Consider the following 20,579-nt stretch of genomic DNA (forward strand, 5'->3'; position numbering starts at 1 on the left):
AATTTGGCACACCCAGTATCTGCTGGTGCACACCCAATGTCTTTTTTTTCTGGCTACGCCAGTGTTACCTTCTCATCTTTGCTGCAGTGATGTAGGAGTGTACTTCACGATGCATGTGTACACAGTGACATGATCACTGTTGGGTGTGGTTACAGGTTCCCCAAGTTTCAGGAGCAACACGCTTGAAACTTTGAACGAGAGATGAGACCAGAGTTCACTATTTTATACAACATATCAAGCTTTTATTTTCAAGCAATACTGCACAATTAACTGTTACAATACCATCTTTAAGAAAAGTTATTGCACTGCAAACACATCTGTCATGCACATAGCACAGTAGAATACAAAAACACACCACCAGTAACTCTATCTTAATGCTGAATCAGTATTAGCTGCCACAAGATTATCTCACAACTTCTCTTCTGTCAGCTAAAATGTTGACTGTTGGCGTCAACCGGAAGCACATGATGTGACGGTGCTGTTCCTACATTTGACTACACGCCCTGTGGAGAGTGACTACTGTTGAATTAAGCTGGACAGAGCTGCTTCAGCTCTGCACTTTGTCTGCTGTAACAAAACACCAACATATTAAATGCAGCAAAAACACTCAGCTCAAGTCTCAAGTGAAGTAAGGAATCTGTCTTCAAGCATTTACAGGAAAATTGCAAAAACTGTTCTGAGATCTGCTGTTTTAATCATTTTACTTGTAGCTGCCCACAACTTTAAAACTATGCAACTGAAAAACTACCACAAAAAATAATTTTCCTGTTAACCTCATTGTGAATTTCAGGACACAAACAAAAATGAATATCACACATCACCAGCAGTGGATTCTTGTGTATCGCTTGTCGCACCATAGAAAGAATAGCGGCCGGGTATCAATCTGCGTCCCGCAATTATAGTCGCACAACAGGTCAGAAGAGCGAAGCAGCATCCGCAGACAAACACGAGACTCGCAGCAACCCACACCAGAGTGGTGACAACGAAGGCAAACTCGTAGGTTATCCTGTGGCAGAATCGAGTTGCTCCGGGCGTGTAGTCGGGAGGATATACAGGATAAACCCAGATAGTGCCTATAGGGAAACATTTCAAAACAACATTTCAATGCAATTTAGACTTAAAGCTGCACTCTAAACTCAAAATAAAGGCCCTGAAACATATCTTCTCAATCAGCTTTTTACTGATGGCGTCCAACATTTTTGTCTGTGCTGTTTTCACTGGTTTGAAGAGGGTGTGAAAAAAAGATGTCTTGTACTTCCTCACACCAATTCAGCAACATTTGAAACCAAATGTGATGAGAGTCGGTGGGTTGTTTGGTCACTGTCAATCAAACCGGCTCAAACCACACTCACACACCTGAAGGAGACAGTAGTCGGCGGGAAGTTCCTGTCGCACATGAGAGGAATGCTCACATACATCACTGATTTATGTAGGATAGACAGGAGCACCTTGTAGCAACTTTTTCTGCCCCGTAACTTTACCGATGTAATCTAACACTAACTCTAATCTAACTCCTTTTTGTCAAATTCTTAAATCATTTTAATATTCTTTGTGACCTGATGACACAAACTAACAGATCCTTAGTGTTACATTAGCATTAGCAAGTAATTTGTACCAGTACGATCTCAACAAAGCTTGCTAGCTTACTTGCTCATCTTGGTTTACTGTTGTGTGCTGTCATTTTTTGTGTGTCTTTACGATGGAATAATAACAGTAGAATGAGTAAGAACCAGATGTGCATTGCTGGTAGAGAAGCAGATGCTGGTAAATAACCATGTGCCTCAGAGCCAATCATTACACTGGGTGTTCCTGTCCCATGTAAACCAGTGATCTACATGGGCGTTCCTATCATGCGCAACAGAATGACCTGCCACGCCTGCAATCAGATGTGTCTGAGATTGGATGGAGTTTTTGAAACTCTTAAGGATGTCTGTTTTGTGTGTTGAACTTTAAAGCCAGAAATTGAAATACTGAAATTTGCACGGATGTACAGCACTTGAGTAAATACTTTACTTTACCATGTTTCCATGCAAGCATGTAGACTCCAGAGGAATTTATCTTCATTAAAACATAACGTTGCTGTGACACTTTATCCCACCTGCAATGAACCAGCCGAAACTGAAGAGGTGAAGGAGGGCCATGCAGGTCGAGCACAGGATGTTGACCATGCCGTCCCCCCAGGTGCTCTTGGTGTAGGTAAGAGAGAATGAGAGTATGTTTGCCCCTCCAAGCACTATCAGGTAGAGAGGGATGTTGGGCTGCACTGGACAGAGGCTCAGATGTGTTGCCCCTGTGACCCAGAACCAGAAAAAACATCAATATTAACATGAAAAAGATTTGAAACATAAAGCTTGCTGTCAAATATCACAAAAACATTGCAGTGGTCAAACAGAGGAAAACCCACCCAAACCGATGGCTGCAATCATAACCATCCACCAAATGATATTCACCACAACTACAAGAGAGGAAGAGGGAGTGTGTGAGGGACCAGTAAAACATAAAATGAAGCAGACACAAATGTGATGAAGAAAGGACTTCTAACCAAGTAATGAAATCGTGACGGCACTTTGAGCCCTGAATTCGACATGTGGAGACGGGTTCATATCTGCTGTAAAGAGAGTAAGAGTCTTGTCACAATTGTCAACCAACGTCAAGAGAAAGAGCAGCAGCAGCAGCAGCAGTAGCAGCAGCAGTGTTTTACTGTACCTGTCCAGCTCTGAATGGAGACACTTCAAAGTCTTTTTTCTTCTTCCAGTATTCACTCAATGAGTGTAGAGCTCTGCATAAGTCGGCGTCAGTCACTTCTTGACAAAGTGTCCACTTTGTTAACGTCCTTTGCTGTTTTGCCAGGATGTTAAGACATATTGTTTCAAGTCAAAGCATTTCAACAACTGTTTCGCAACACTCTCTGTGTTTAAGTGAGAGGAAATAATGATGAAATCAGTTATCTGATATCAACTATCTGCATGCAAAGTGTGGTTTAAGCCACATACCAGCAGTCACACAGTGTTACTCTATTTCTCTTGCAAAACACACTTTTATGAAATTCTACACTTTGCAATTAATTGGACATGATCAATAGATTTTAGTGGCATTGCATGGTGCAGCACAAGGACTCAATTTAAGCACTGAAAAGATCAAGTGATGCACTGGTATTTACATAGACAGGAAAAACTATGATCATGTCTCACCAGTGTAAATACACAGGATGCACTTGTATCACACATTTTGTCACTTAATATTTTCTGTAGAGCTGTTGGATAGTAAAAACTGAGTGCACCTGCTTATGGTTGGTTAATGTGCATATTCTATTTACCAAAAATAAAAATAAAACAAATGTTAGTCTTATTTTAATAATCAACAATATTCAAGTGGTGTCTTTGTGCTGGCTATCCACAATGGTTGGCTTAATTTAGATCATTTAAGTGTTTTAAACAGGTATGATAGACATGATGAACCATTCGCAGCTTTTCAATGTAAAGTTTCTAAATTCTTGCCAAAATAAGATGCCTACGTTACCCAAAATGCAACACATTAACAGATAGGTCAGTCAGAGATTCGGGTGTTTCACTTTTAGCGGCTACCAAGCCATAAGCAGAAATAAGCAGCAGCTCACTTCTCTTTTTTTCTTCTTCAGGTCTTTTTCCTTTTTTCTTTTGAACAGTTGGTGGGTGTACTTTTGGCGCTTTGAGCACCACAAACCGAGTGCCATCTTGTGACATTACATTGGAGAGAAGGCAGACATCTCTATGACTGATAGCTCCAACACTCTGCAACTCACACCAAAACAATCTAGACTGATGAACAACTCTACAGGTAAGAGGATTAATATGTATTTTTGATTTGGGGGTGGGTTGTTCCTGTGAGGCAATTTATCAAAGCATCCTGAGGAGCCACAAAAGGCTTTATACAACTTTTTTCCCATATACAGTAGCACTCCTCAAGACCCATAAACAGACTTTGAGGTGTAAAATCTGTGGAATTCCCTTTTAATGTGTAAAACCTGAGTAAAATGATAAAAAAGTTATTAAAGGTAACAGTGAACCAGACAAAGACAATAAATCAAAGGTGAAATTAGCACTTTCCTTCAGCTGTGTGACAGTTGAAGTTTGTGATGCAAAGGTTGTCACTCTTGTTGCTGGTCACCACCTCACACACACACACACACACACACACACACACACACACACACCAAAGAGCCAGAATAACATGTTTGTGTGGCAGCAGCACTGCCACCTTGTGACGATGAAACATGACTGCTCACATCGGGACTGTCTCAAACATAACTCCTGATGGTGATTCAAAGAGACACAGAGCCACAAAACCTGGCAAACATCTGTATCATCTGTTGACCTGTGTTCTTTTCCCCAGGTGGAGTGGAGTAAAAGTCAGCTTATTGTGGCTTTACCACAGTTACCAAATGACCTGACACAAAAATTATTATTATTTTGTCATTTCTAAAAATTATTCTTTGGATTTTTTTGTCTGCATCCTTGGATTTTATGCACATCCTTTTACACTTACACATTTTATTATTAAAAAAAGCTGCACAGATGTCAAGGCTGCTGAAAACCTTGTAAGGACAAGATGGAAAATGAAATGACGACAAAACTATACTGCACATTAGTTTTAAAAACAAACTATGATGCATTTCAGCAGTTTCGACAGCAGTTTATTACTGCACAAAACTTTACATATTGCCATTTCTGATCTGTCTGATTTATTTTTATGGGACATTTATTTTGTTTCCAGTGTCTCTGCTGAATGACACAACAAGTTTCATCTGAGGTATAATTTAAATCATATTCATTACTGTAAAGGAGTAAAGTTAGGCCTACCTATTAAATCTGAGCTACAAGTGTCGTATGTGGTGTCCATAGTGATGCCTTATTGAATGTACAGTCATTGACTAGTCTACTGTTCCCTCGTGCTTGATTTTGGCTCAGACATTAACAGTAAAATGTTTGATCATCTCCCTTCTCAGTTTGGAAATTGTATATTTCAAACTTGCCTTGCTAGGTGCTGCGTTAAAGACCTGTTTTCTCTTTGGATTCTCTCTCAGTTGGAAGTCAATGATTAGTTGCATAATGGGAGCAGCAGGGAAGTCCATGCATACAATTCCAAGGCGCTGGTTCAGGTCCGTCTTGGCCCTCAGGTAGTCATACAGCTGTGTGTTGACGCGCTGAGCGACGGCTCTGGGGTATGCGAACACACCAGCTCCACTGCTGTAGGTGAGGAAAATCTGGGCCTTGTTTCCAGCAGGTGCAGCCTCCAGGTGCTCATAGACGCTCTGCCATTTCTCCTCCACATGCAGAAGTGTGGGTACCTACAGGGAACGCAAAATGTTGAATAACTCAGAAGCATTCATATAAAGACCTCCTCCGATGGAAATAAAAGCTTTAAATCTTATTAACATTGTTTTTATATGCTATAAGACATATCATAGGCAAAATAGGCAGAAAACTGAGAGTTTTCTCCTGGGAATCGCAGTGCATCAATGACAAGCCTCAAAGACATGTCTCAAAAGCATGGATTCAAATGCTTTTCATGGCCAAATGGCTTTTCATATCATAATTATACCACTATGTAAGCAAGATGTAAAATGATGACAAATGTTTGAATTATACGTTTTCATACCCTCCAGTCATCAGCTATGTCCAGGGAGCCATAGCGCATCCCCAGGTCTGGTCCAGGAAAGTCTTGCAGGACAATGAGTTTCCCTCGGGCCTCTCCCATGGTCGGCACGAGCCGGCTGTGCCACAGCAGGTCCCAGTGAGCGTAACGATGGACGTAGTCTACCACAGCACCGTAGATGTCGTACGTCTCACTGAACTCCTCCTTCACCCGCATCAGCACTGTCTCACTGGGATACTCACTAAGAAAGTCAGCCACACCCTCCAGTACGTGGCCAAAGTGTGCCCGCTGATAGGATACTCCATGATGGATGGTGAGGTTCCCCTTGACGTGACGGACACGGACGTCCAGAAAGCGAACGCCGGCTCGGAGCTGGGAGGCCAGGCTCCAGGTCTGGCACTCGGCATACACACCGCCGTACAGGGCCATGGTGTTGTGGGTCCCAGGCATGGTGACCTCAGACAGCGGCTGATCATCGGGGATGCTGGTCATCCAGGACGGATTGAGGAACTCTGGGTTGGGTGTATCGTCATAGTCTGGTCTCTGAACAGCACCATAACTCAAACCAATGACTCTAAAACATGACAGAGATATGTCAGAGGCTTAGTGTATGTAGAGGCATCAGGTTTTCATTGGAGTTGTTCTCATAGAATGTCAAAGGTTGGTTAATGTTTATGATGCAGACTTTCTACACAGACAAGCTTAATATTTTGTCATTTGTGATGTCCAGGTTTGGTTCATTTACAGTGTACTGCACTCGGGTCAGAGCTGTTTTGCAGGTTGTGGCGTACAGGCGTAGAGGCAGCTCTGCTTAGGAGCGTGCTTTAAGTCGCATGCCAGACTTCTTGCCTTGCTTTCAATGACATCAAGCTCACTCTGACACACACTCTCTCACACAGTGGTAAATATTTTGGCTATACTGGCTTCCTGCTCCAAAAAGCATAAAATACAATCTGCTTATATGATCAATTATCCTTTTTTAAATCTGAATTTTATATTTTAGAAAACAGAAAAGGGGAACACCTGTAAACTTAAATATAATCCATACTCTCTTTTCTTTTTTCCAGACTTATCCAGACTTTTCCGCACTTTGCTCTACCTGCCAGTAAAGGTATTATCTTTAGTCCTTTGTTCCCCTCGCTGTCCACCCGCTTAATTATTCATAGGTAATTATTATGGCTCTGTCGAGCTTAGTTTGTGTTTTTTAAACATTTTTTTTAGATATTTTTGTGTGTTTTGTTTGTATTTATTAATGTGTTTCACATATAGTTTAGAAGATTATAGCCTTTGATTGTTTTAGCTTTGTAATTAAAAGTGTTCTTCTTATTTCTCCTTTTCATTGTGTGGGTATTTGTTGACCTGGGTGACGAGCTGCTGTGTAAAACTACCTTCGGGATAAATAAAGGTATATTTAACTGAGTTAAATATACTTTTATTTATCAGAACTGAGTTGCATTAAAACCTCTGTGAGTGAATATAATGGTATTTTTGGTGTTTTCAATCTGGCATGTTTTTAGTTCACTCACCCCACCAGCACCATCAACTCAATTAACATCTTCTGCATTTTCACGGGACCTCGTCTGATGCTGCTCATCATCGATTGGTCACTTCTGATGATTGGCAGAGGAAAAGGTGAGAAAAATACAACTGAGTCAACATTAAGTAAAAACATAACCCCATGAATAACAAATTGGAAAATAATATGATCATTTAAATAGCTAATGGAATACTTAATAAAGTATCAATGAACTGCTCAACAGAACACGAGCATTTAAACATACTGTACATTTATCACAGACAGGCAGCACAATGTGGCTAGAACTTTAACTAAATCAATACTTGTTCATCATCTAAAACAGATTAGATGATGGTAAAACTAAATGTCCAATTAACTCTAGTTCTCTCTCAGGCTGGCATACACCTGCTTTTTAGTAAAAACACAAAAATCCCTTTCCCATCATGAAAGTATGTCAGCCAATATAAAAACCAAACAAACAGTGGAAACAATTCGATCCCGGTCAGAGCTGAGGTCGACCTCAGCTCACCCCTCCAGGCCATTTCAATGGCAGGCTTAAACCTTTTTAATCCCAAAACTGAAGCAAACCATCCACTGCTGCTGTGTCAAACCTGCTGATGTGTTCATGTGTTGCTCCAGCCTGCTTCGGGTCATACCTGACACCAGAAGATGTTCGTCCTCACTCCGGTCCGGCTCCCTTGGGACAGAAAGAGCAGACAGAGAGACAGAGCGAGAGAGAGAGAGAAAGAGGAGTGGAGGGGGTCAGAGGCAAAATGACAGAGTCAGTGTGTGGACCTGGGATGTTATTGTGGGAAATACCATAGAGGAGCAGCTGAGCGCTACGTTACAGAGCAGGGGTGGGAGCAGGGTCGTGTGTTTGTGTGTGAGGGGCATTCATCTGATCACATCCCTCATTTATTGTGGTTCAGAATCAAACATACAAAAATCAACTCAGGGAAGTGGTTAAAAAATCCTTTGAATATGTGAATGTATTGCTGGGCTTCTAGCCAGTGTTAAAGATTTCTTTAAGTCCACTTTTAAGATGTCTGTGTTGCCATAGCATGTTATGTGTAAAAGACTAAAAGGATTAAAAATACAAAAGCTGGTGAGGAGAATGACTTTATGATCAAATATTTTAAAAAAATAAAGTGTTTTAGTTACAACAAGGCTTGTATGTGTGCATCAGCTACAGGTGAATGTTTTCCCACAGCGTTTCTTATCAGTCTTATCAGCCCCAAAATAGGTTCAAAATAGGCCCAATACTGATAAAAGTGTCAATACAACACTAAGAATTTCAGTAGAGAGAACTTAGTGATGTAAAAAAAAAAGGAAAGAAAATCTATACATATATATACGTATATAAATATCCTGGTCAGGGCAGGTAACACATATCCAGTCTGAACCCTTAGGCAAACTTCTTAACTAGCCTACCTCAGGATGAGTGAAGGCGCAAGAGTCATACTGGCTCGAACGTCGTCCGTGTGAACAAAGGTTACGTCAGGTGCTGGGGAACCAGGGCATCCTGATGAGAAATGTGCTACTGGAACAAAACATAGATGGACAAGAGCAGAAAACAGGGACTGTTGTAATACTACTATAAAAGCAAATCCAGTGAGAGGGGTTACATGCAGAGGATGTGGGACATATGGATGCTTCGAAATCCAACGTCTACACTGACAAAGAAACAACTCCTCGCCCAGTGTTTCAACATTCGCAAACAGCAACTGCTTTCACAACTAGAGACTGATGAGGATTAAAGTGGGGATGTCATCATCATCATCCCCACACTCTGAGATTGGGTACTAAGCCCCAATCCCTTACGAGACAGATTCCCTTACAGCGAGGGTGAATGACCTGTGATTGAGAATAATGAATAAGCTGGAATCCCGGCACCCCTGAAGCTGGTTACCAGTGACAAAGTACAGTCTGAAAGTCTGCTAGATGATGCGAATGCAGCACCACCAATTATCCCCACTAAGACCATTACTGAGATGAACACAATAGCAACAGTGATCCTAGAGAAGCTTGGCTACGAGATGAACACCATGAGCCACAAAGAGCGCTACCCTCCATGAGGCTAGCAGAATGGGCTGAAAGAGAAAAGATTTGAGGAGTAAAGGCAGCAGTGGTGCCAGTGATAATCAGAGCACTTGGGGCTGTGACTGTGGCTCCAGCAGATTCCAGGTACAACATCTGAGGTCTCTGTCCAGAAGAGCGCAGTCCTAGGAACAGCTAAGATACTATGCAGAACCCTCAAACTCCCAGGCCTCTGGTAGAGGACCCAAGCAACCACCATGGTGGACTCGAGCCACTCGAACCTGCTGTTCACAAAACCACTTACAAATGTCTAAAAATGTAGTGGTTGGTATAGAGGCTTTCTCATCTTAGGGACATAACAAAGACATTTTTACGTCATCCAGAAGGGGCATCCTGAATATGATGTTTTTCACATGAAGAACAATGAACTGAGAAAGGTGTGAAACAAAATCACAGGGATCAGCTTGCATTTCAGCCAGACTCTGAAGAAGAAACAGCTGCTATCCAGACATATATCTTCTTGCAAACTAGACGCTGCAAGCTGATCAGTGTTTCTCTTCTTTACTCCGGTAAGAACTTAAAGCAACCTTGACAATGTACCGTTGGCCTGTTTGATGCATCATTATGATACAAATGCAAAAACTACTAAAATTTATGAAATTGTAGGACATTAGTTTGCTATTTTCAATGGTTTCTGCATTTGTATTATTTTAATGTATCAAACATTTGTTGCACTGTACAGTAAAGTATCGCATTTACTTAAAATTGTGGTAGTTCGTTAAAATTTTATGGAACTTGGCATTGCCAAACGTCTACTGGATGTATCTCTACTGTATGAGTAACATCATTATTACAAATATGCTTGAAATTAATATTTTTGGACAAGCATCCCACAGAATAAATCAGCCGTTAGGGCACACAGAAGGCAGTGTGAGGTCCTGAGCTCTGAGGGGTCGGGGAAAGTGTATCTGCTGTGTGTGTATGTGTGTGTAAATGTAGCACATGGAAAAGTCTGCAGATGTTTTCCCGTTTTGTCTCATATCACTACGCGGGAAGTCAAATATTACATAAGAGACTTGTCCTTGTCCTTGTTGAGTAATATTTGGTTAGCTGTCAACACAGATTGTATAGCCGGAGGGTACAGAATAGACATTCCTCTAGTTTCTATTAAATAATCAGGCCATGTGAATGTAGATAACAGTTGGAAACTAATTGCACTTCTCTTGACTTTTAACAGAACAATGCAGACATAGAACGTGTCTACAAAACTTAGAGTAAAGCTAACGGAAAAATGTGTTTCTATGTGTGCCTAAAGCTAATGATACATTATCCACCATCCTGCTGTTAGTAACTGTATCAAAAATACTGTTAATTAATTTCACTTTGATTAATCTGATTATTTATTATTATTGTTAAAGCTTTGAGTGCCTTAAACATACATGATTTTAGGCAATGTAATGACGGGATCTGTAAGTGGTAAGAGTAAATAATTAGTGTGTCAGGAAAAAAAATGTATAAAGGCAAGTCCAAAGGGAATAGCCTCGGCTGCTACCATGGATGTAGGTTTTGCTTCAAGATTAGTGGAGAGACACATCATTTTGAGCATCAAACACTTTAATGCACTCCGAAAATGTCTCCATTTATGTGAAGGACAGCATAAACTTCAGGCGGCAGGTGACAATTTAATACAAAAATATAATGTAATATAATGCAGTACTTTTGTATTACTTTTTAAATATTCATTCTCCTATAGATCAACTTTTCTCATTTAATGTGCCCCTGTTGAGTGCAAAGGATTGATTTACTTTTTACTTTTCTGTATTCTTTTGTTTGGGGATGTAACCTCTTTGAATGTGCATGGGGCACCAATTAATGTCAATGACACATCATTTATGTTGATTAATTTATAAAACCCTGGACTTTAATAGTTCATATGTGTTGTCGTGTTTACATAGAGAGAATGGAAAACTTGAGAATCATTAGGCTAGGGCATCTTTTTTGAACAATGCATATTTGTTTCTTCTATATTTACATTGCATGTATGTATGTTTCTTATTGGGCAAATAAACCTTTCTCAAAGCTTTCCCCTTTGTTAAGATGTCTTGGTGCTAGCTATTTTTCAAAAAATTTTTTAACAAATGAAGCTTCTGATAATTGGAAGGAAATAAGATGTTCAAAGAGTGTACCACAGTGTAATTCTTTATACTACAACCAGATGGCACCAAAGTGATAAATCTTTACAACCTCTGTATTCTACAAGTAGGCCTACTAAAGGTATTAAACATTATATATGATAATAAAGTGGCTACATTTGGCTGTTGCAGGAAACAACTGGTAAACAACAGCAGAAGTTATATTGTTATGAGCCTAAAATGTGTCATTTGCCTGTTTTTTTCCCAATGAGTGGTTGTAGCATGTTAGTGACTGTTTGGTTTGATTCCTGGTGTCCAAATTTTTTGAAAAAGTGGGTTCATTTGTTTTTGTATGTTGTTTAGTTCAGGACAGGAGTAATGAAAATCAGCGTTTTTCGCCATTAGCCTGCACATCAATTCAAGATGGCCGCCAAACGAACCCTTATGGGCCACGAGTTGACCTTGGCAACAAAACCAGGTCACAAAAAAATGCCATGCAGGTGCACAGGACCCTATTTCTCCTGCTAGACTATTAAGTAAAGCATTATAAATTCTCTTTTTGTATGAAATGTACTATATGACTTCACTTACCAAGACTGTGGAGGACGTCCAAAAGAAGTTGCAGGAAAGAAGGTTCTGCAGGTTTGGTGGAAAAAAGATAGCCATATTGTCAGCTGCTCAACATTGGATCCATCAATCAGCAAATCATAGTGCAGTGCATAGTACAGTATGTCACAAAAGCTATGTTTGCACTTGTTAACTAACTGCATAATTTCAGCCACTGTATCAATGTTGTCAAAGTTTACACTAAGAGTGATAATTATTATAAGCAGCACATAAAGACAGAATAAAACAAAATAATTATGTTCAATTTATATATAATGTCCATAAGTGACAGATCACCCCAACATCAAAAATACATATTTTCCTCTTACATGTAGTGCTGTTTCAGCCGTAGAGATGTCTGCCCTCTCTCCAATATAGTTCCATTATTATAGAAGGCAGACACCTCTACGGCCAACATCTCCAACACTCAGCAACTCACATCTACACAATATAGACAGATAAATATCACTACAGGTAAGGGTAAGGACATCTTGTATAAAGGTAGAGATGTGAATTCAAAATGAGTGTTTGTGTAATTACCGGACACACACACACTTCTTCGGTAAAACCAGCTCCTAGTACTTCTGTTGAATTTCACCATATTCCTCTCAGCTTCAGAGGTAAAGGGTAGCGGAACATTTCCTCTTGATGTTTGAATCGGTGCCATGATTCTCTATGTTTAACACCGTCAAGGCCGTGGCTACGTGTGAGGACAGAGTTCACATCTCAGGAATTGTTCCTGGGAATTGGTGTCTTTTAATGATCTGTGTGGGAGTTTAAGTGGTACTGTAACATTTACTATGACTGTAACAAAACTTGAATAAAAGTTTTTGACATATCTCCAGCAGATTCTGCCCTCCAGTGCATGTACTTCAATCATAAATTTCTAAGTTTAAATGTTGACAATACGTTCATGTAAATGTTCTGTTCCCGTTTTATTGAATCAGTCCTCTCATTCTCTTTTGTCAGCTGGTACGGTTTAGTTTCCCTCAAAAATAGGAATAGATTTTAGGGTATCCTCAAAGTGTTTAGCAAAATTGCAGGCACGATCTTGAATGATGAGAGAGGAAATTTTTGCCTGGGCATCAGTGCTCCACCTAGCTTCACTTAACTTGAAGCAAACCCAGCTGGCACTGGATGTCATTATGTCAGAAAGACATTGCACTCCTACATGGGACCAATGTCACACACACACACACACACACACACACACACACACACACACATACACACAATTCTTCGGTAAAACCAGCTCCTGGTACTTGTGTTGAATTTCACCATATTCCTATCAGCTTCAGAGGTAAAGGGTAGCGGAACACTTCCTCTTGACGTTGAATCGGTGCCATGATTCTCTATGTTTAACACCGTCAAGGCCGTGGCTACGTGTTAGGACAGAGTTCACATCTCAGGAATTGTTCCTGGGAATTTGTGGCTTTTAATGATCTGTGTGGGAGTTTAAGTGGTACTATAACATTTACTGTGACTGTTACAAAACATAAATAAGGGTTTTTAACATTTCTCCACCAGAGTAATATTCTGGTGTGGAAGAGAAGATTTTTTGGGTGTGTGTATTAGGGGAATATGAACTCATGATCTGAGATTCTGGCTATGAAAGCTGCATTTATCTGTCCACCATGTGGGTAGGAGCTTATTCTATCTTTTCACAGGATTTCTGTAGACTTTATCCGTTTTGGAACATTACATTTTTGGCATGGCGGACGTCTGAGGTGACCACTAGCTTTCAGGCATTTTAAATGGTCAGTTCACTCAAATTAACAAAACACTAGAATTACTGCCTTGCGGTTGTATGCCTCTGCCAAGCAGTCAAATAAGTTTACATCTGTGTTTGTCCAGAGTCATATAATATATGTACTGAAGAATTTGAAGCAATATAATAAAAGGTATTAAGTGTATTTTCTGGCCATGTTTCAAGATTAGTGTCACCAATTCAGTATCTGACCAAATGTGTCCCCTTCTATTCCTGACTTATGACGCTAAACATTATGATGTCACAGTGGAGCTAACCTTTGAATTTTTGGATATCAAATGTCATCACTTTATTCTATTAGACATTTGTGCAAAATTTTGTTGTAATGAGGGTATGAATTTCTGAGTAATGGAGAAAAACACTTTTTGGTGAGGTTACAGTGACCTTTGTCCACCAAAATCTAATCAGTACATCATTAAATCCAAGTGGACGTTTCTGCCAAATCTAAAAAAAATTCCACCAAGGCGTTCCTGAGATAACTTGTTCATGAGAATGGAATGTATGTGCATATGTACAGATGGATGGACAACTTGAAAACAAAATACATCTGCTAAAAGATATGTTCACATGTAGTCTGGACACAAAATAATGGAATATTATTAGTTTTTCTTTATTTAAATAAAGTTTTCACAGCGTTATTAGAGATACTTAGATATAAAAGCAATCTTATTTACTGGTTATTAAGTGTGACAGTCTCTTTCACTTCATGTTACTGATAATCTCTGTGGTATCTGGTGCAACATACTGGTTTGGAAGGTGTGGGGACCAGTAATAAAAACAACACAATGAAAAGAATACCCTGTCATTGTTGCAGCCTGTGGTTGGAGCCTGCAACCGCAGTGCATCTGGAGGAACACCCCTCAACCAATCAGCACAGGGCATGCATGAGTCACTTCCTCGTGTTTGCCACCTTATTTGGCAGGAAGGGGTTGTCCTTGTTTGACTATAGGGAGGAAAATGGTGGCAAGGAAAGACAGACGGCTTCAGTAGACAGAGGAATACCGACAATTTTATCTCTGGTGAGTAAACATCTGTCTTCTGAGTGCTCTATAATCTGTAATCTAAAGGATGTTTGAACTGTGTGTGATATCTGAATGAGCTAGGACTGATGAAAAGAACGTGAAAGATGGTTAGTTGATTCATGTGCGTGTGTTGCTGGGAATCAGGAAATGAGAGAAACAGGCTCAAAAACAAACAAAGCAACATCCCAAGTTAAAGTTAAAGGTGCCAAATAGCCACTGGAGTTATCTGAAGTGATAAAGATGACACTTTGAAGGTCACAACATGTAACCATTTGTTTATTTTCTTATTTTTTTTCTTGTGTAACTATGAAGACACACCCACTGCTATTTTTCCTGCAGGACAACATTGAGAGGGATGATTAATGTCACAACTATGAGAAAGATGCTCACAGATTGATTTGGTCTGTGGTCTCAGAAACTAGTTAAAGATTTCTAGGATGTAATAATGCACCCTTATAACAAACGGTAAGTTTTAAAATAATTACTCAAAACACAGTCATTCTTTTAAGCGAACTCTGAATTTCTACATTGTAGAGAAACAAAAACAAATTTCCTTTTTATCTGCAACAACTTATTTTTTTAACTGAAATTTTTAAAAAAATTTTTTTTTTTTAACAATTTGTTTTCACAAAAATAACATACAAACACAAAACAAAACTGGAGTGTCACTGAGGTAAATTGCAGATATATAGGGCATTACAGTACTCATCCTAGCGATCACCTGAAACATGTTTGCCATGCTCATAAAGAGATTTAGATGGTGTCTCTATTGGAGTCTCAGTAAATGAGTGAGTTTTTATATATCTCCTAAACAATGTTTTTTCAGTCACTTCAAGAAGGAGGAACCTCTCTGTGCCATTTCCTGGTAATTTGCAACAACTTCTTCAATAATTAATAGACAAAAAAATGATGAGGCAACTATTTTTATATGTTAATTTCTTATGTCATCTTTTTTAAAGCTAAAATGCCAAAAATCAGCTGGTTTAAAGTGTCTCAAGTGTGCACATTCCTGGTTTTCTTTGCTCGCCATGTTATTAAAGTAAATACTTAAGGGTTTTAGACTGCTGTTTGGACAAAATAAGCTACTTTAATATGTTAAGTTATGGCGATCTTCATCATTTTTTTTTGACACTTTATACTCCAAAGAATTGATAAAATCATCAGGTTCATTACTTCCTGCTCTAGTTTCCTTCTCTGCTCACATGTTGAGCTCTGTTTATCACTGCAGACAACACAAGCCCTCATCGTGACCTGTTGCCAGTAACATTACACTGTAAGATGACACCTTCTACAATATGGCGTTTGTGCAGCAGCTGGTGACATGTGTGTTGTAGCACCAGCAAACTGAGAGTCAGCCATGAGCTTAATTTTGGGTAATGCAAGAGGAGGAAACGTTTGGGATCCTCTGTGACCAATCCTTTGGGTAAAGCTCTTAGACTGTGGTCAGAAGCTGAAGCTACCATGCAGAGTACAGATTTATATTAAAAGATATGACAATAGATTTTTAGGAAGAATCCTACCGTCATCTATGCTGTGGTGATAAATGATTTAACTTTTGAGCAGCAGCAGTAGAAATATCTTGGCACTGAAGCTGATGACAAGCCAACCTTTGAGCTTCATGTGGATGCTGTGTGTAGAAAAGCCCTCCAGTGCATGTACTTCAATCATAAATAAACTTCTAAGTTTAAATGTTGACAATACGTTCATGTAAATGTTCTATTCCCATTTTATTGAATCAGTCCTCTCATTCTCTTTTGTCAGCTGGTACGGTTTAGTTTCCCTCAAAAATAGGAATATCTTTTAGGGTATCCTCACAGTGTGCAGCAAAATTGCAGGCACGACCTTGAATGATGAGAGAGGAAATTTTTGCCTGGGCATCAGTGCTCCACCTAGCTTCACTTAGCTTGAAGCAAACCCAGCTGGCACTGGATGTCAACATGTCAGAAAGACGTTGCACTCCTACATGGGACCAATGTCAAATTTTGGTTGGAATGAAAATCAAGTTGACGATAATTTACATGTCTGACAATACTATAATTTCCCATTGTGTGGATGTTACTATTATTACATTTTGCAGACACTGGGTTTTGTTCTCCAGACCTTATGACTAAATGTGGTTATTGTCTGTCAAGATGACGTTGGCATGAGACGTCTGGAAGACGGCAGATTTTGGTCACTTAAAACCAAAAAAATATCAACGTCATCTGTTGACATTTTCCTATGTCAAATTAATGTTGGCATTAGACGTTGTCTTGACTTTGAACTTCCGACATCATAACCTAAAGTCAACCAAATATTAACGTCTAATGATAGTGGCGACCAGCTGGGAATACATAGTCAACATGATCCTACTGTGTAACAGTGGTACACCACAGTCATAATAAAAACATGCAACATCACTAAAAATAGAGGATGTAACAAGTATTGCACATGCCTCGAGAAAGACAGAAATACACAAGCATTGTAAAAATGGAAAGAGAGTCATAAAAACAATAAAAGCATAATACTTAATCCATAAAACAAAGAGCAAAGTGCCTATGTGCTGCCCAAATGCATGAGCAAGGATTAACTAGCTTCCTTCTTCATCTGCTCAAGGTTAGGACCTTGAAGAGGGCCAAGTCAATTCTAGTTGACCCTAGCCGGCCCCTGTCAAAGGAGTTCATCTGGGTGCAGATACAATCTGCCCAGATGCAGGACCAATAGACTGCTGCCAATGACATTACAAATCTTTCAATGTGATGTTTATATTGTGTTGTATTTGAATTTAATGCACCGTATTTATTGTTTCTTCTGTTGGTTTTACTACTGGCTGCGCAACAAATTGCCACTCTAGGATGATAAAGATATCCTTGTGATATATTAGATATATTTTAAAATATGTTTTTTTTGTGTGTCCCCCAGCCTCCAGACTCGCTTTGTGTGGATCTTACCGTGGCAGAATAAAAGCAGCAGTGATGGCTGATGCAGAAAAGATCAAGAAAACTGCAGCCAAAGTGCTGTGTTGCGTGGAGAAGGTTTCCTCTTTCGCCTCTTCCATCGACCCCATCTTTGGGATCGTCTCCTCCCTGGTTGGTGTGGCTCGCAAGGGCCTGATCAAGGAGGAGGGCCACGCTCTAGACAAGGACTTCCAGCAGCTCCACACCAAACTGCAGAGCATCTCTGAGAAGAACCATCAATGCCTGAGGAAGATCCACATCGACGAGGTGAACGAAACCTACGGCAAGTACGAGGAGTACATTAAGCACCAGTACACTGCCTTCAACAACATGGTGGCGGAGGTGAAGAAAGATCCAGACAACACTAAGCGCCACATGGAGAAATTTGAGAAGACTTATGAGAGAGACAAAAGTGACATGAGCCTGGATATATACTACCGCGGTGTGATAGGCACCAACTTGCTGTTTGGGAGACCCCTGCTGAAGGTGTACCTGGACAACTGCGACGGCAACCGTGAGATCATGGAGCGCCGCTGTTCACACATCACCCACCTGTTTCACATGGGCCTCATTGCCCTCATGGCCTACACAGCTGTGACAGAGGACGACGAAGACGAGGTGCGGGAGAAGTGGGCCAAGAGGGTGGCGGACATCCAGCAGAAGATGCAAGAGATTCTCAGTCAGTGCAAGGACAACTCGTCCTGAACATGTACCAGCAGAGAGGGGACAACGCCGGGAACAATATGATCTCTCAGCTGTGGACCAATGAAAAAAGACAAAATATGTAATAATATATATATATTCAAATAAAACCAAAGTCATGCTTTCTCATGTGCACTAGAGCTGCACCTGATGTTATTATTGCGGCATTTTAGTTAATGTATCGAAATTGTATGTTAATTTTTGTTTCAAAGAGACCACTATATGTTTCAGTTGCTCTGTTACATGCCAATATGCTGAAGTTTTATACAATCTCTTCAATTAAAATGTACATATTAGTCGATAAAGTTGTATATTTGTGAAATCCATTTCATCCACACTGAAACCTCATGTTGTACTAGTTGGTAAAATTTGTAGGGCATAACTCTAACTTCAAAATGGATTAAAAAACACACACAAACATACACAAACCCCCTTCTTCTAGAAAAAAAACAACAACGCTCTTAATACTTCTGTTGACCCTACATGGAAAAGATTTTAAGATACCAGTTAAAACAATAAACTTGAACTCATAAAACATGTTATCAAACTATTTGATTCCATTCCTTCCTTTCATTGTAGAATATTAGGCAGGTAGAACGATGCCTGCCAACAGGAGATACAGTAAATGATGTCTTTGCAGTATCTGAAAATATGAAAAAAAAACCTCCCATTATGGCTAAATGCAGCCAGCAGCCAATTAGTTTAGCTTAGCTTAGCATAAAGACTATAACATGAGAAAACGGGTAACCAGGGGCTCGTTATTCGAAAATAGCATTAAGCAATCCAGGATAAGTGGAAAAGTGAGGCTGGACAAAGTCTCACACGTCCATCTTGGCTTAATTGCTTGTTCGAACGCCAAGCCAGGCTGAGGAGGAGCGGCTATGTCAAGCCAGGTGTAATTTATTCAGGTAAGTGAGCGTCCACGGCTTTCTTAAATAGACCGCATGGGTCGATCACAGTTTCAGTGATGCACCAATGGAGAGGGCACGTGCAGCTTGCTTCTCGCATAGTGAGCAGCGTGTCATTATGGAGACTTATGAGGAGGTTAAACCAGGGGCGTTTTTAGGATTTGGAAAGATCAGGGGCTAAGGACAGAACATCAGGGGCTGGGTTGTGTGTGTGCGCCCTATTGCCAGCGTGAACATTTTTACCTGGTTTGATGTATGCGTGCACGCTGAAATTGATTTGTTTGTCTCTTTAAGCCATGTTTAATGTGTGTTTTGAATCAACTAATCTTTAAAGCACTCCACAGAAACATCTGCCGCCGACTAGTGTTTTGGAGGTGTCACTGCAGAGTGACACGGACACAATTAGACACAATTAATAGTTTGTAGTTTCATATGCCAATTTACCAATTTTAGCAACAGTAACAAGCTAAGACATTGTTAATTAGGAAGTACTCCTTTGAAGGCATTGGGATTTTATCGTCGGCTCATTTGAAGACACTGGGACTTTATTATCATTTTGTTTGTGGACATTGGGACTTTATTATTGTTGACCATGTTTAGGTTTTTTTTAATGCTTAATAGGTCCTACTAATCCAAACTAACAGCTCGGAGAAATTAAAAATACATACCAAACAAACATTTGGGTCTCAGGAGGGTAATGCAGTACAAAGTTCTGTTTCTATTACGTTAAATACTTTATCTTTGTGTCAATAACATTTTATCTTGCATATTTACTTGTATTTCTACTAAAATGTCAACCTTTCATGTATTAAAAAAATATTTAAAAAATCATCCTTGCTAATTTCAGCAGCTATTTTCAACACATATAGATGGTTGATGACTTATTTGAAATTTGAATCCTTTATAAACTATAATACCCAAGGCCTGCCACATCGGTTCACAAAGTCTAGCACTGGGTAACTGTTATGGCTAGAAGCTGGTTAGCTTAGATTAGCAGCTAAACTTAAGCTAACCGGCTGCTAACTGTAACAGTTACAGTTTTAAAATCCTTTAAATTTATAAATAATAACAATGATAAATACTAAGCTGTTTTGTAAAATGTATTTTAGACAGGTGGATATAATTCCAGGGACTTTTTTGGTTAGAGTGATTTATTTTTCCTTTTTATTGACACCACTCTGTCTTTTAAATATAAAGCTAACCAGCTGCTAGCTATAACAGTTAGCTTCATGTTCAACTGACAGGGTGGAGCAATTAAGAGGAAAAATAAAACACTCTCACTAATGATGTCCCTGTGATTATATCCATATTTCTAAAA

The 20,579-nt window shown here is 39.7% G+C and overlaps 3 protein-coding genes across 6 annotated transcripts; 1 reads left to right on the forward strand and 2 right to left on the reverse strand.

Moving 5' to 3' along the window:
- Positions 1–220: 220 nt before the first annotated feature.
- Positions 221–2,890, reverse strand: LOC125904987 (transmembrane protein 272-like). Of its 2 annotated transcripts, none has more exons than XM_049602715.1 (5): positions 2,707–2,890; positions 2,543–2,605; positions 2,405–2,455; positions 2,099–2,290; positions 221–1,073 (listed from the first exon to the last, which is right to left on the reverse strand). In XM_049602715.1, exons 2-5 carry the CDS (start codon positions 2,601–2,603, stop codon positions 811–813), a joined length of 567 nt encoding a protein of 188 aa, XP_049458672.1. In that variant the 5' UTR covers positions 2,604–2,605; positions 2,707–2,890; the 3' UTR covers positions 221–810. The 2 variants fall into 2 exon arrangements, with proteins under 2 accessions (XP_049458672.1, XP_049458671.1); XM_049602714.1 differs by having other exon boundaries at positions 2,543–2,608.
- A 1,288-nt stretch (positions 2,891–4,178) lies between these two features.
- si:dkey-266f7.9 (uncharacterized protein LOC100006223 homolog) lies at positions 4,179–12,511 on the reverse strand. Of its 3 annotated transcripts, none has more exons than XM_049602711.1 (6): positions 11,911–12,511; positions 8,582–8,687; positions 7,807–7,847; positions 7,161–7,244; positions 5,638–6,208; positions 4,179–5,326 (listed from the first exon to the last, which is right to left on the reverse strand). In XM_049602711.1, exons 4-6 carry the CDS (start codon positions 7,229–7,231, stop codon positions 4,943–4,945), a joined length of 1,026 nt encoding a protein of 341 aa, XP_049458668.1. In that variant the 5' UTR covers positions 7,232–7,244; positions 7,807–7,847; positions 8,582–8,687; positions 11,911–12,511; the 3' UTR covers positions 4,179–4,942. The 3 variants fall into 3 exon arrangements, with proteins under 3 accessions (XP_049458668.1, XP_049458667.1, XP_049458669.1); XM_049602710.1 differs by having other exon boundaries at positions 8,582–8,690; XM_049602712.1 differs by lacking the exons at positions 8,582–8,687; positions 11,911–12,511 and having other exon boundaries at positions 7,807–7,912.
- A 2,084-nt stretch (positions 12,512–14,595) lies between these two features.
- On the forward strand, positions 14,596–18,890 carry rpz2 (rapunzel 2). The gene is made up of 2 exons (XM_049602713.1): positions 14,596–14,712; positions 17,617–18,890. The coding sequence occupies exon 2, from the start codon at positions 17,670–17,672 to the stop codon at positions 18,354–18,356; it is 687 nt and encodes a 228-aa protein (XP_049458670.1). The 5' UTR covers positions 14,596–14,712; positions 17,617–17,669; the 3' UTR covers positions 18,357–18,890.
- The last annotated feature ends 1,689 nt before the right edge of the window (positions 18,891–20,579 follow it).

Source organism: Epinephelus fuscoguttatus, linkage group LG17 (assembly GCF_011397635.1).
Source record: "Epinephelus fuscoguttatus linkage group LG17, E.fuscoguttatus.final_Chr_v1".
NCBI classification, from domain to species: domain Eukaryota; kingdom Metazoa; phylum Chordata; class Actinopteri; order Perciformes; family Serranidae; genus Epinephelus; species Epinephelus fuscoguttatus.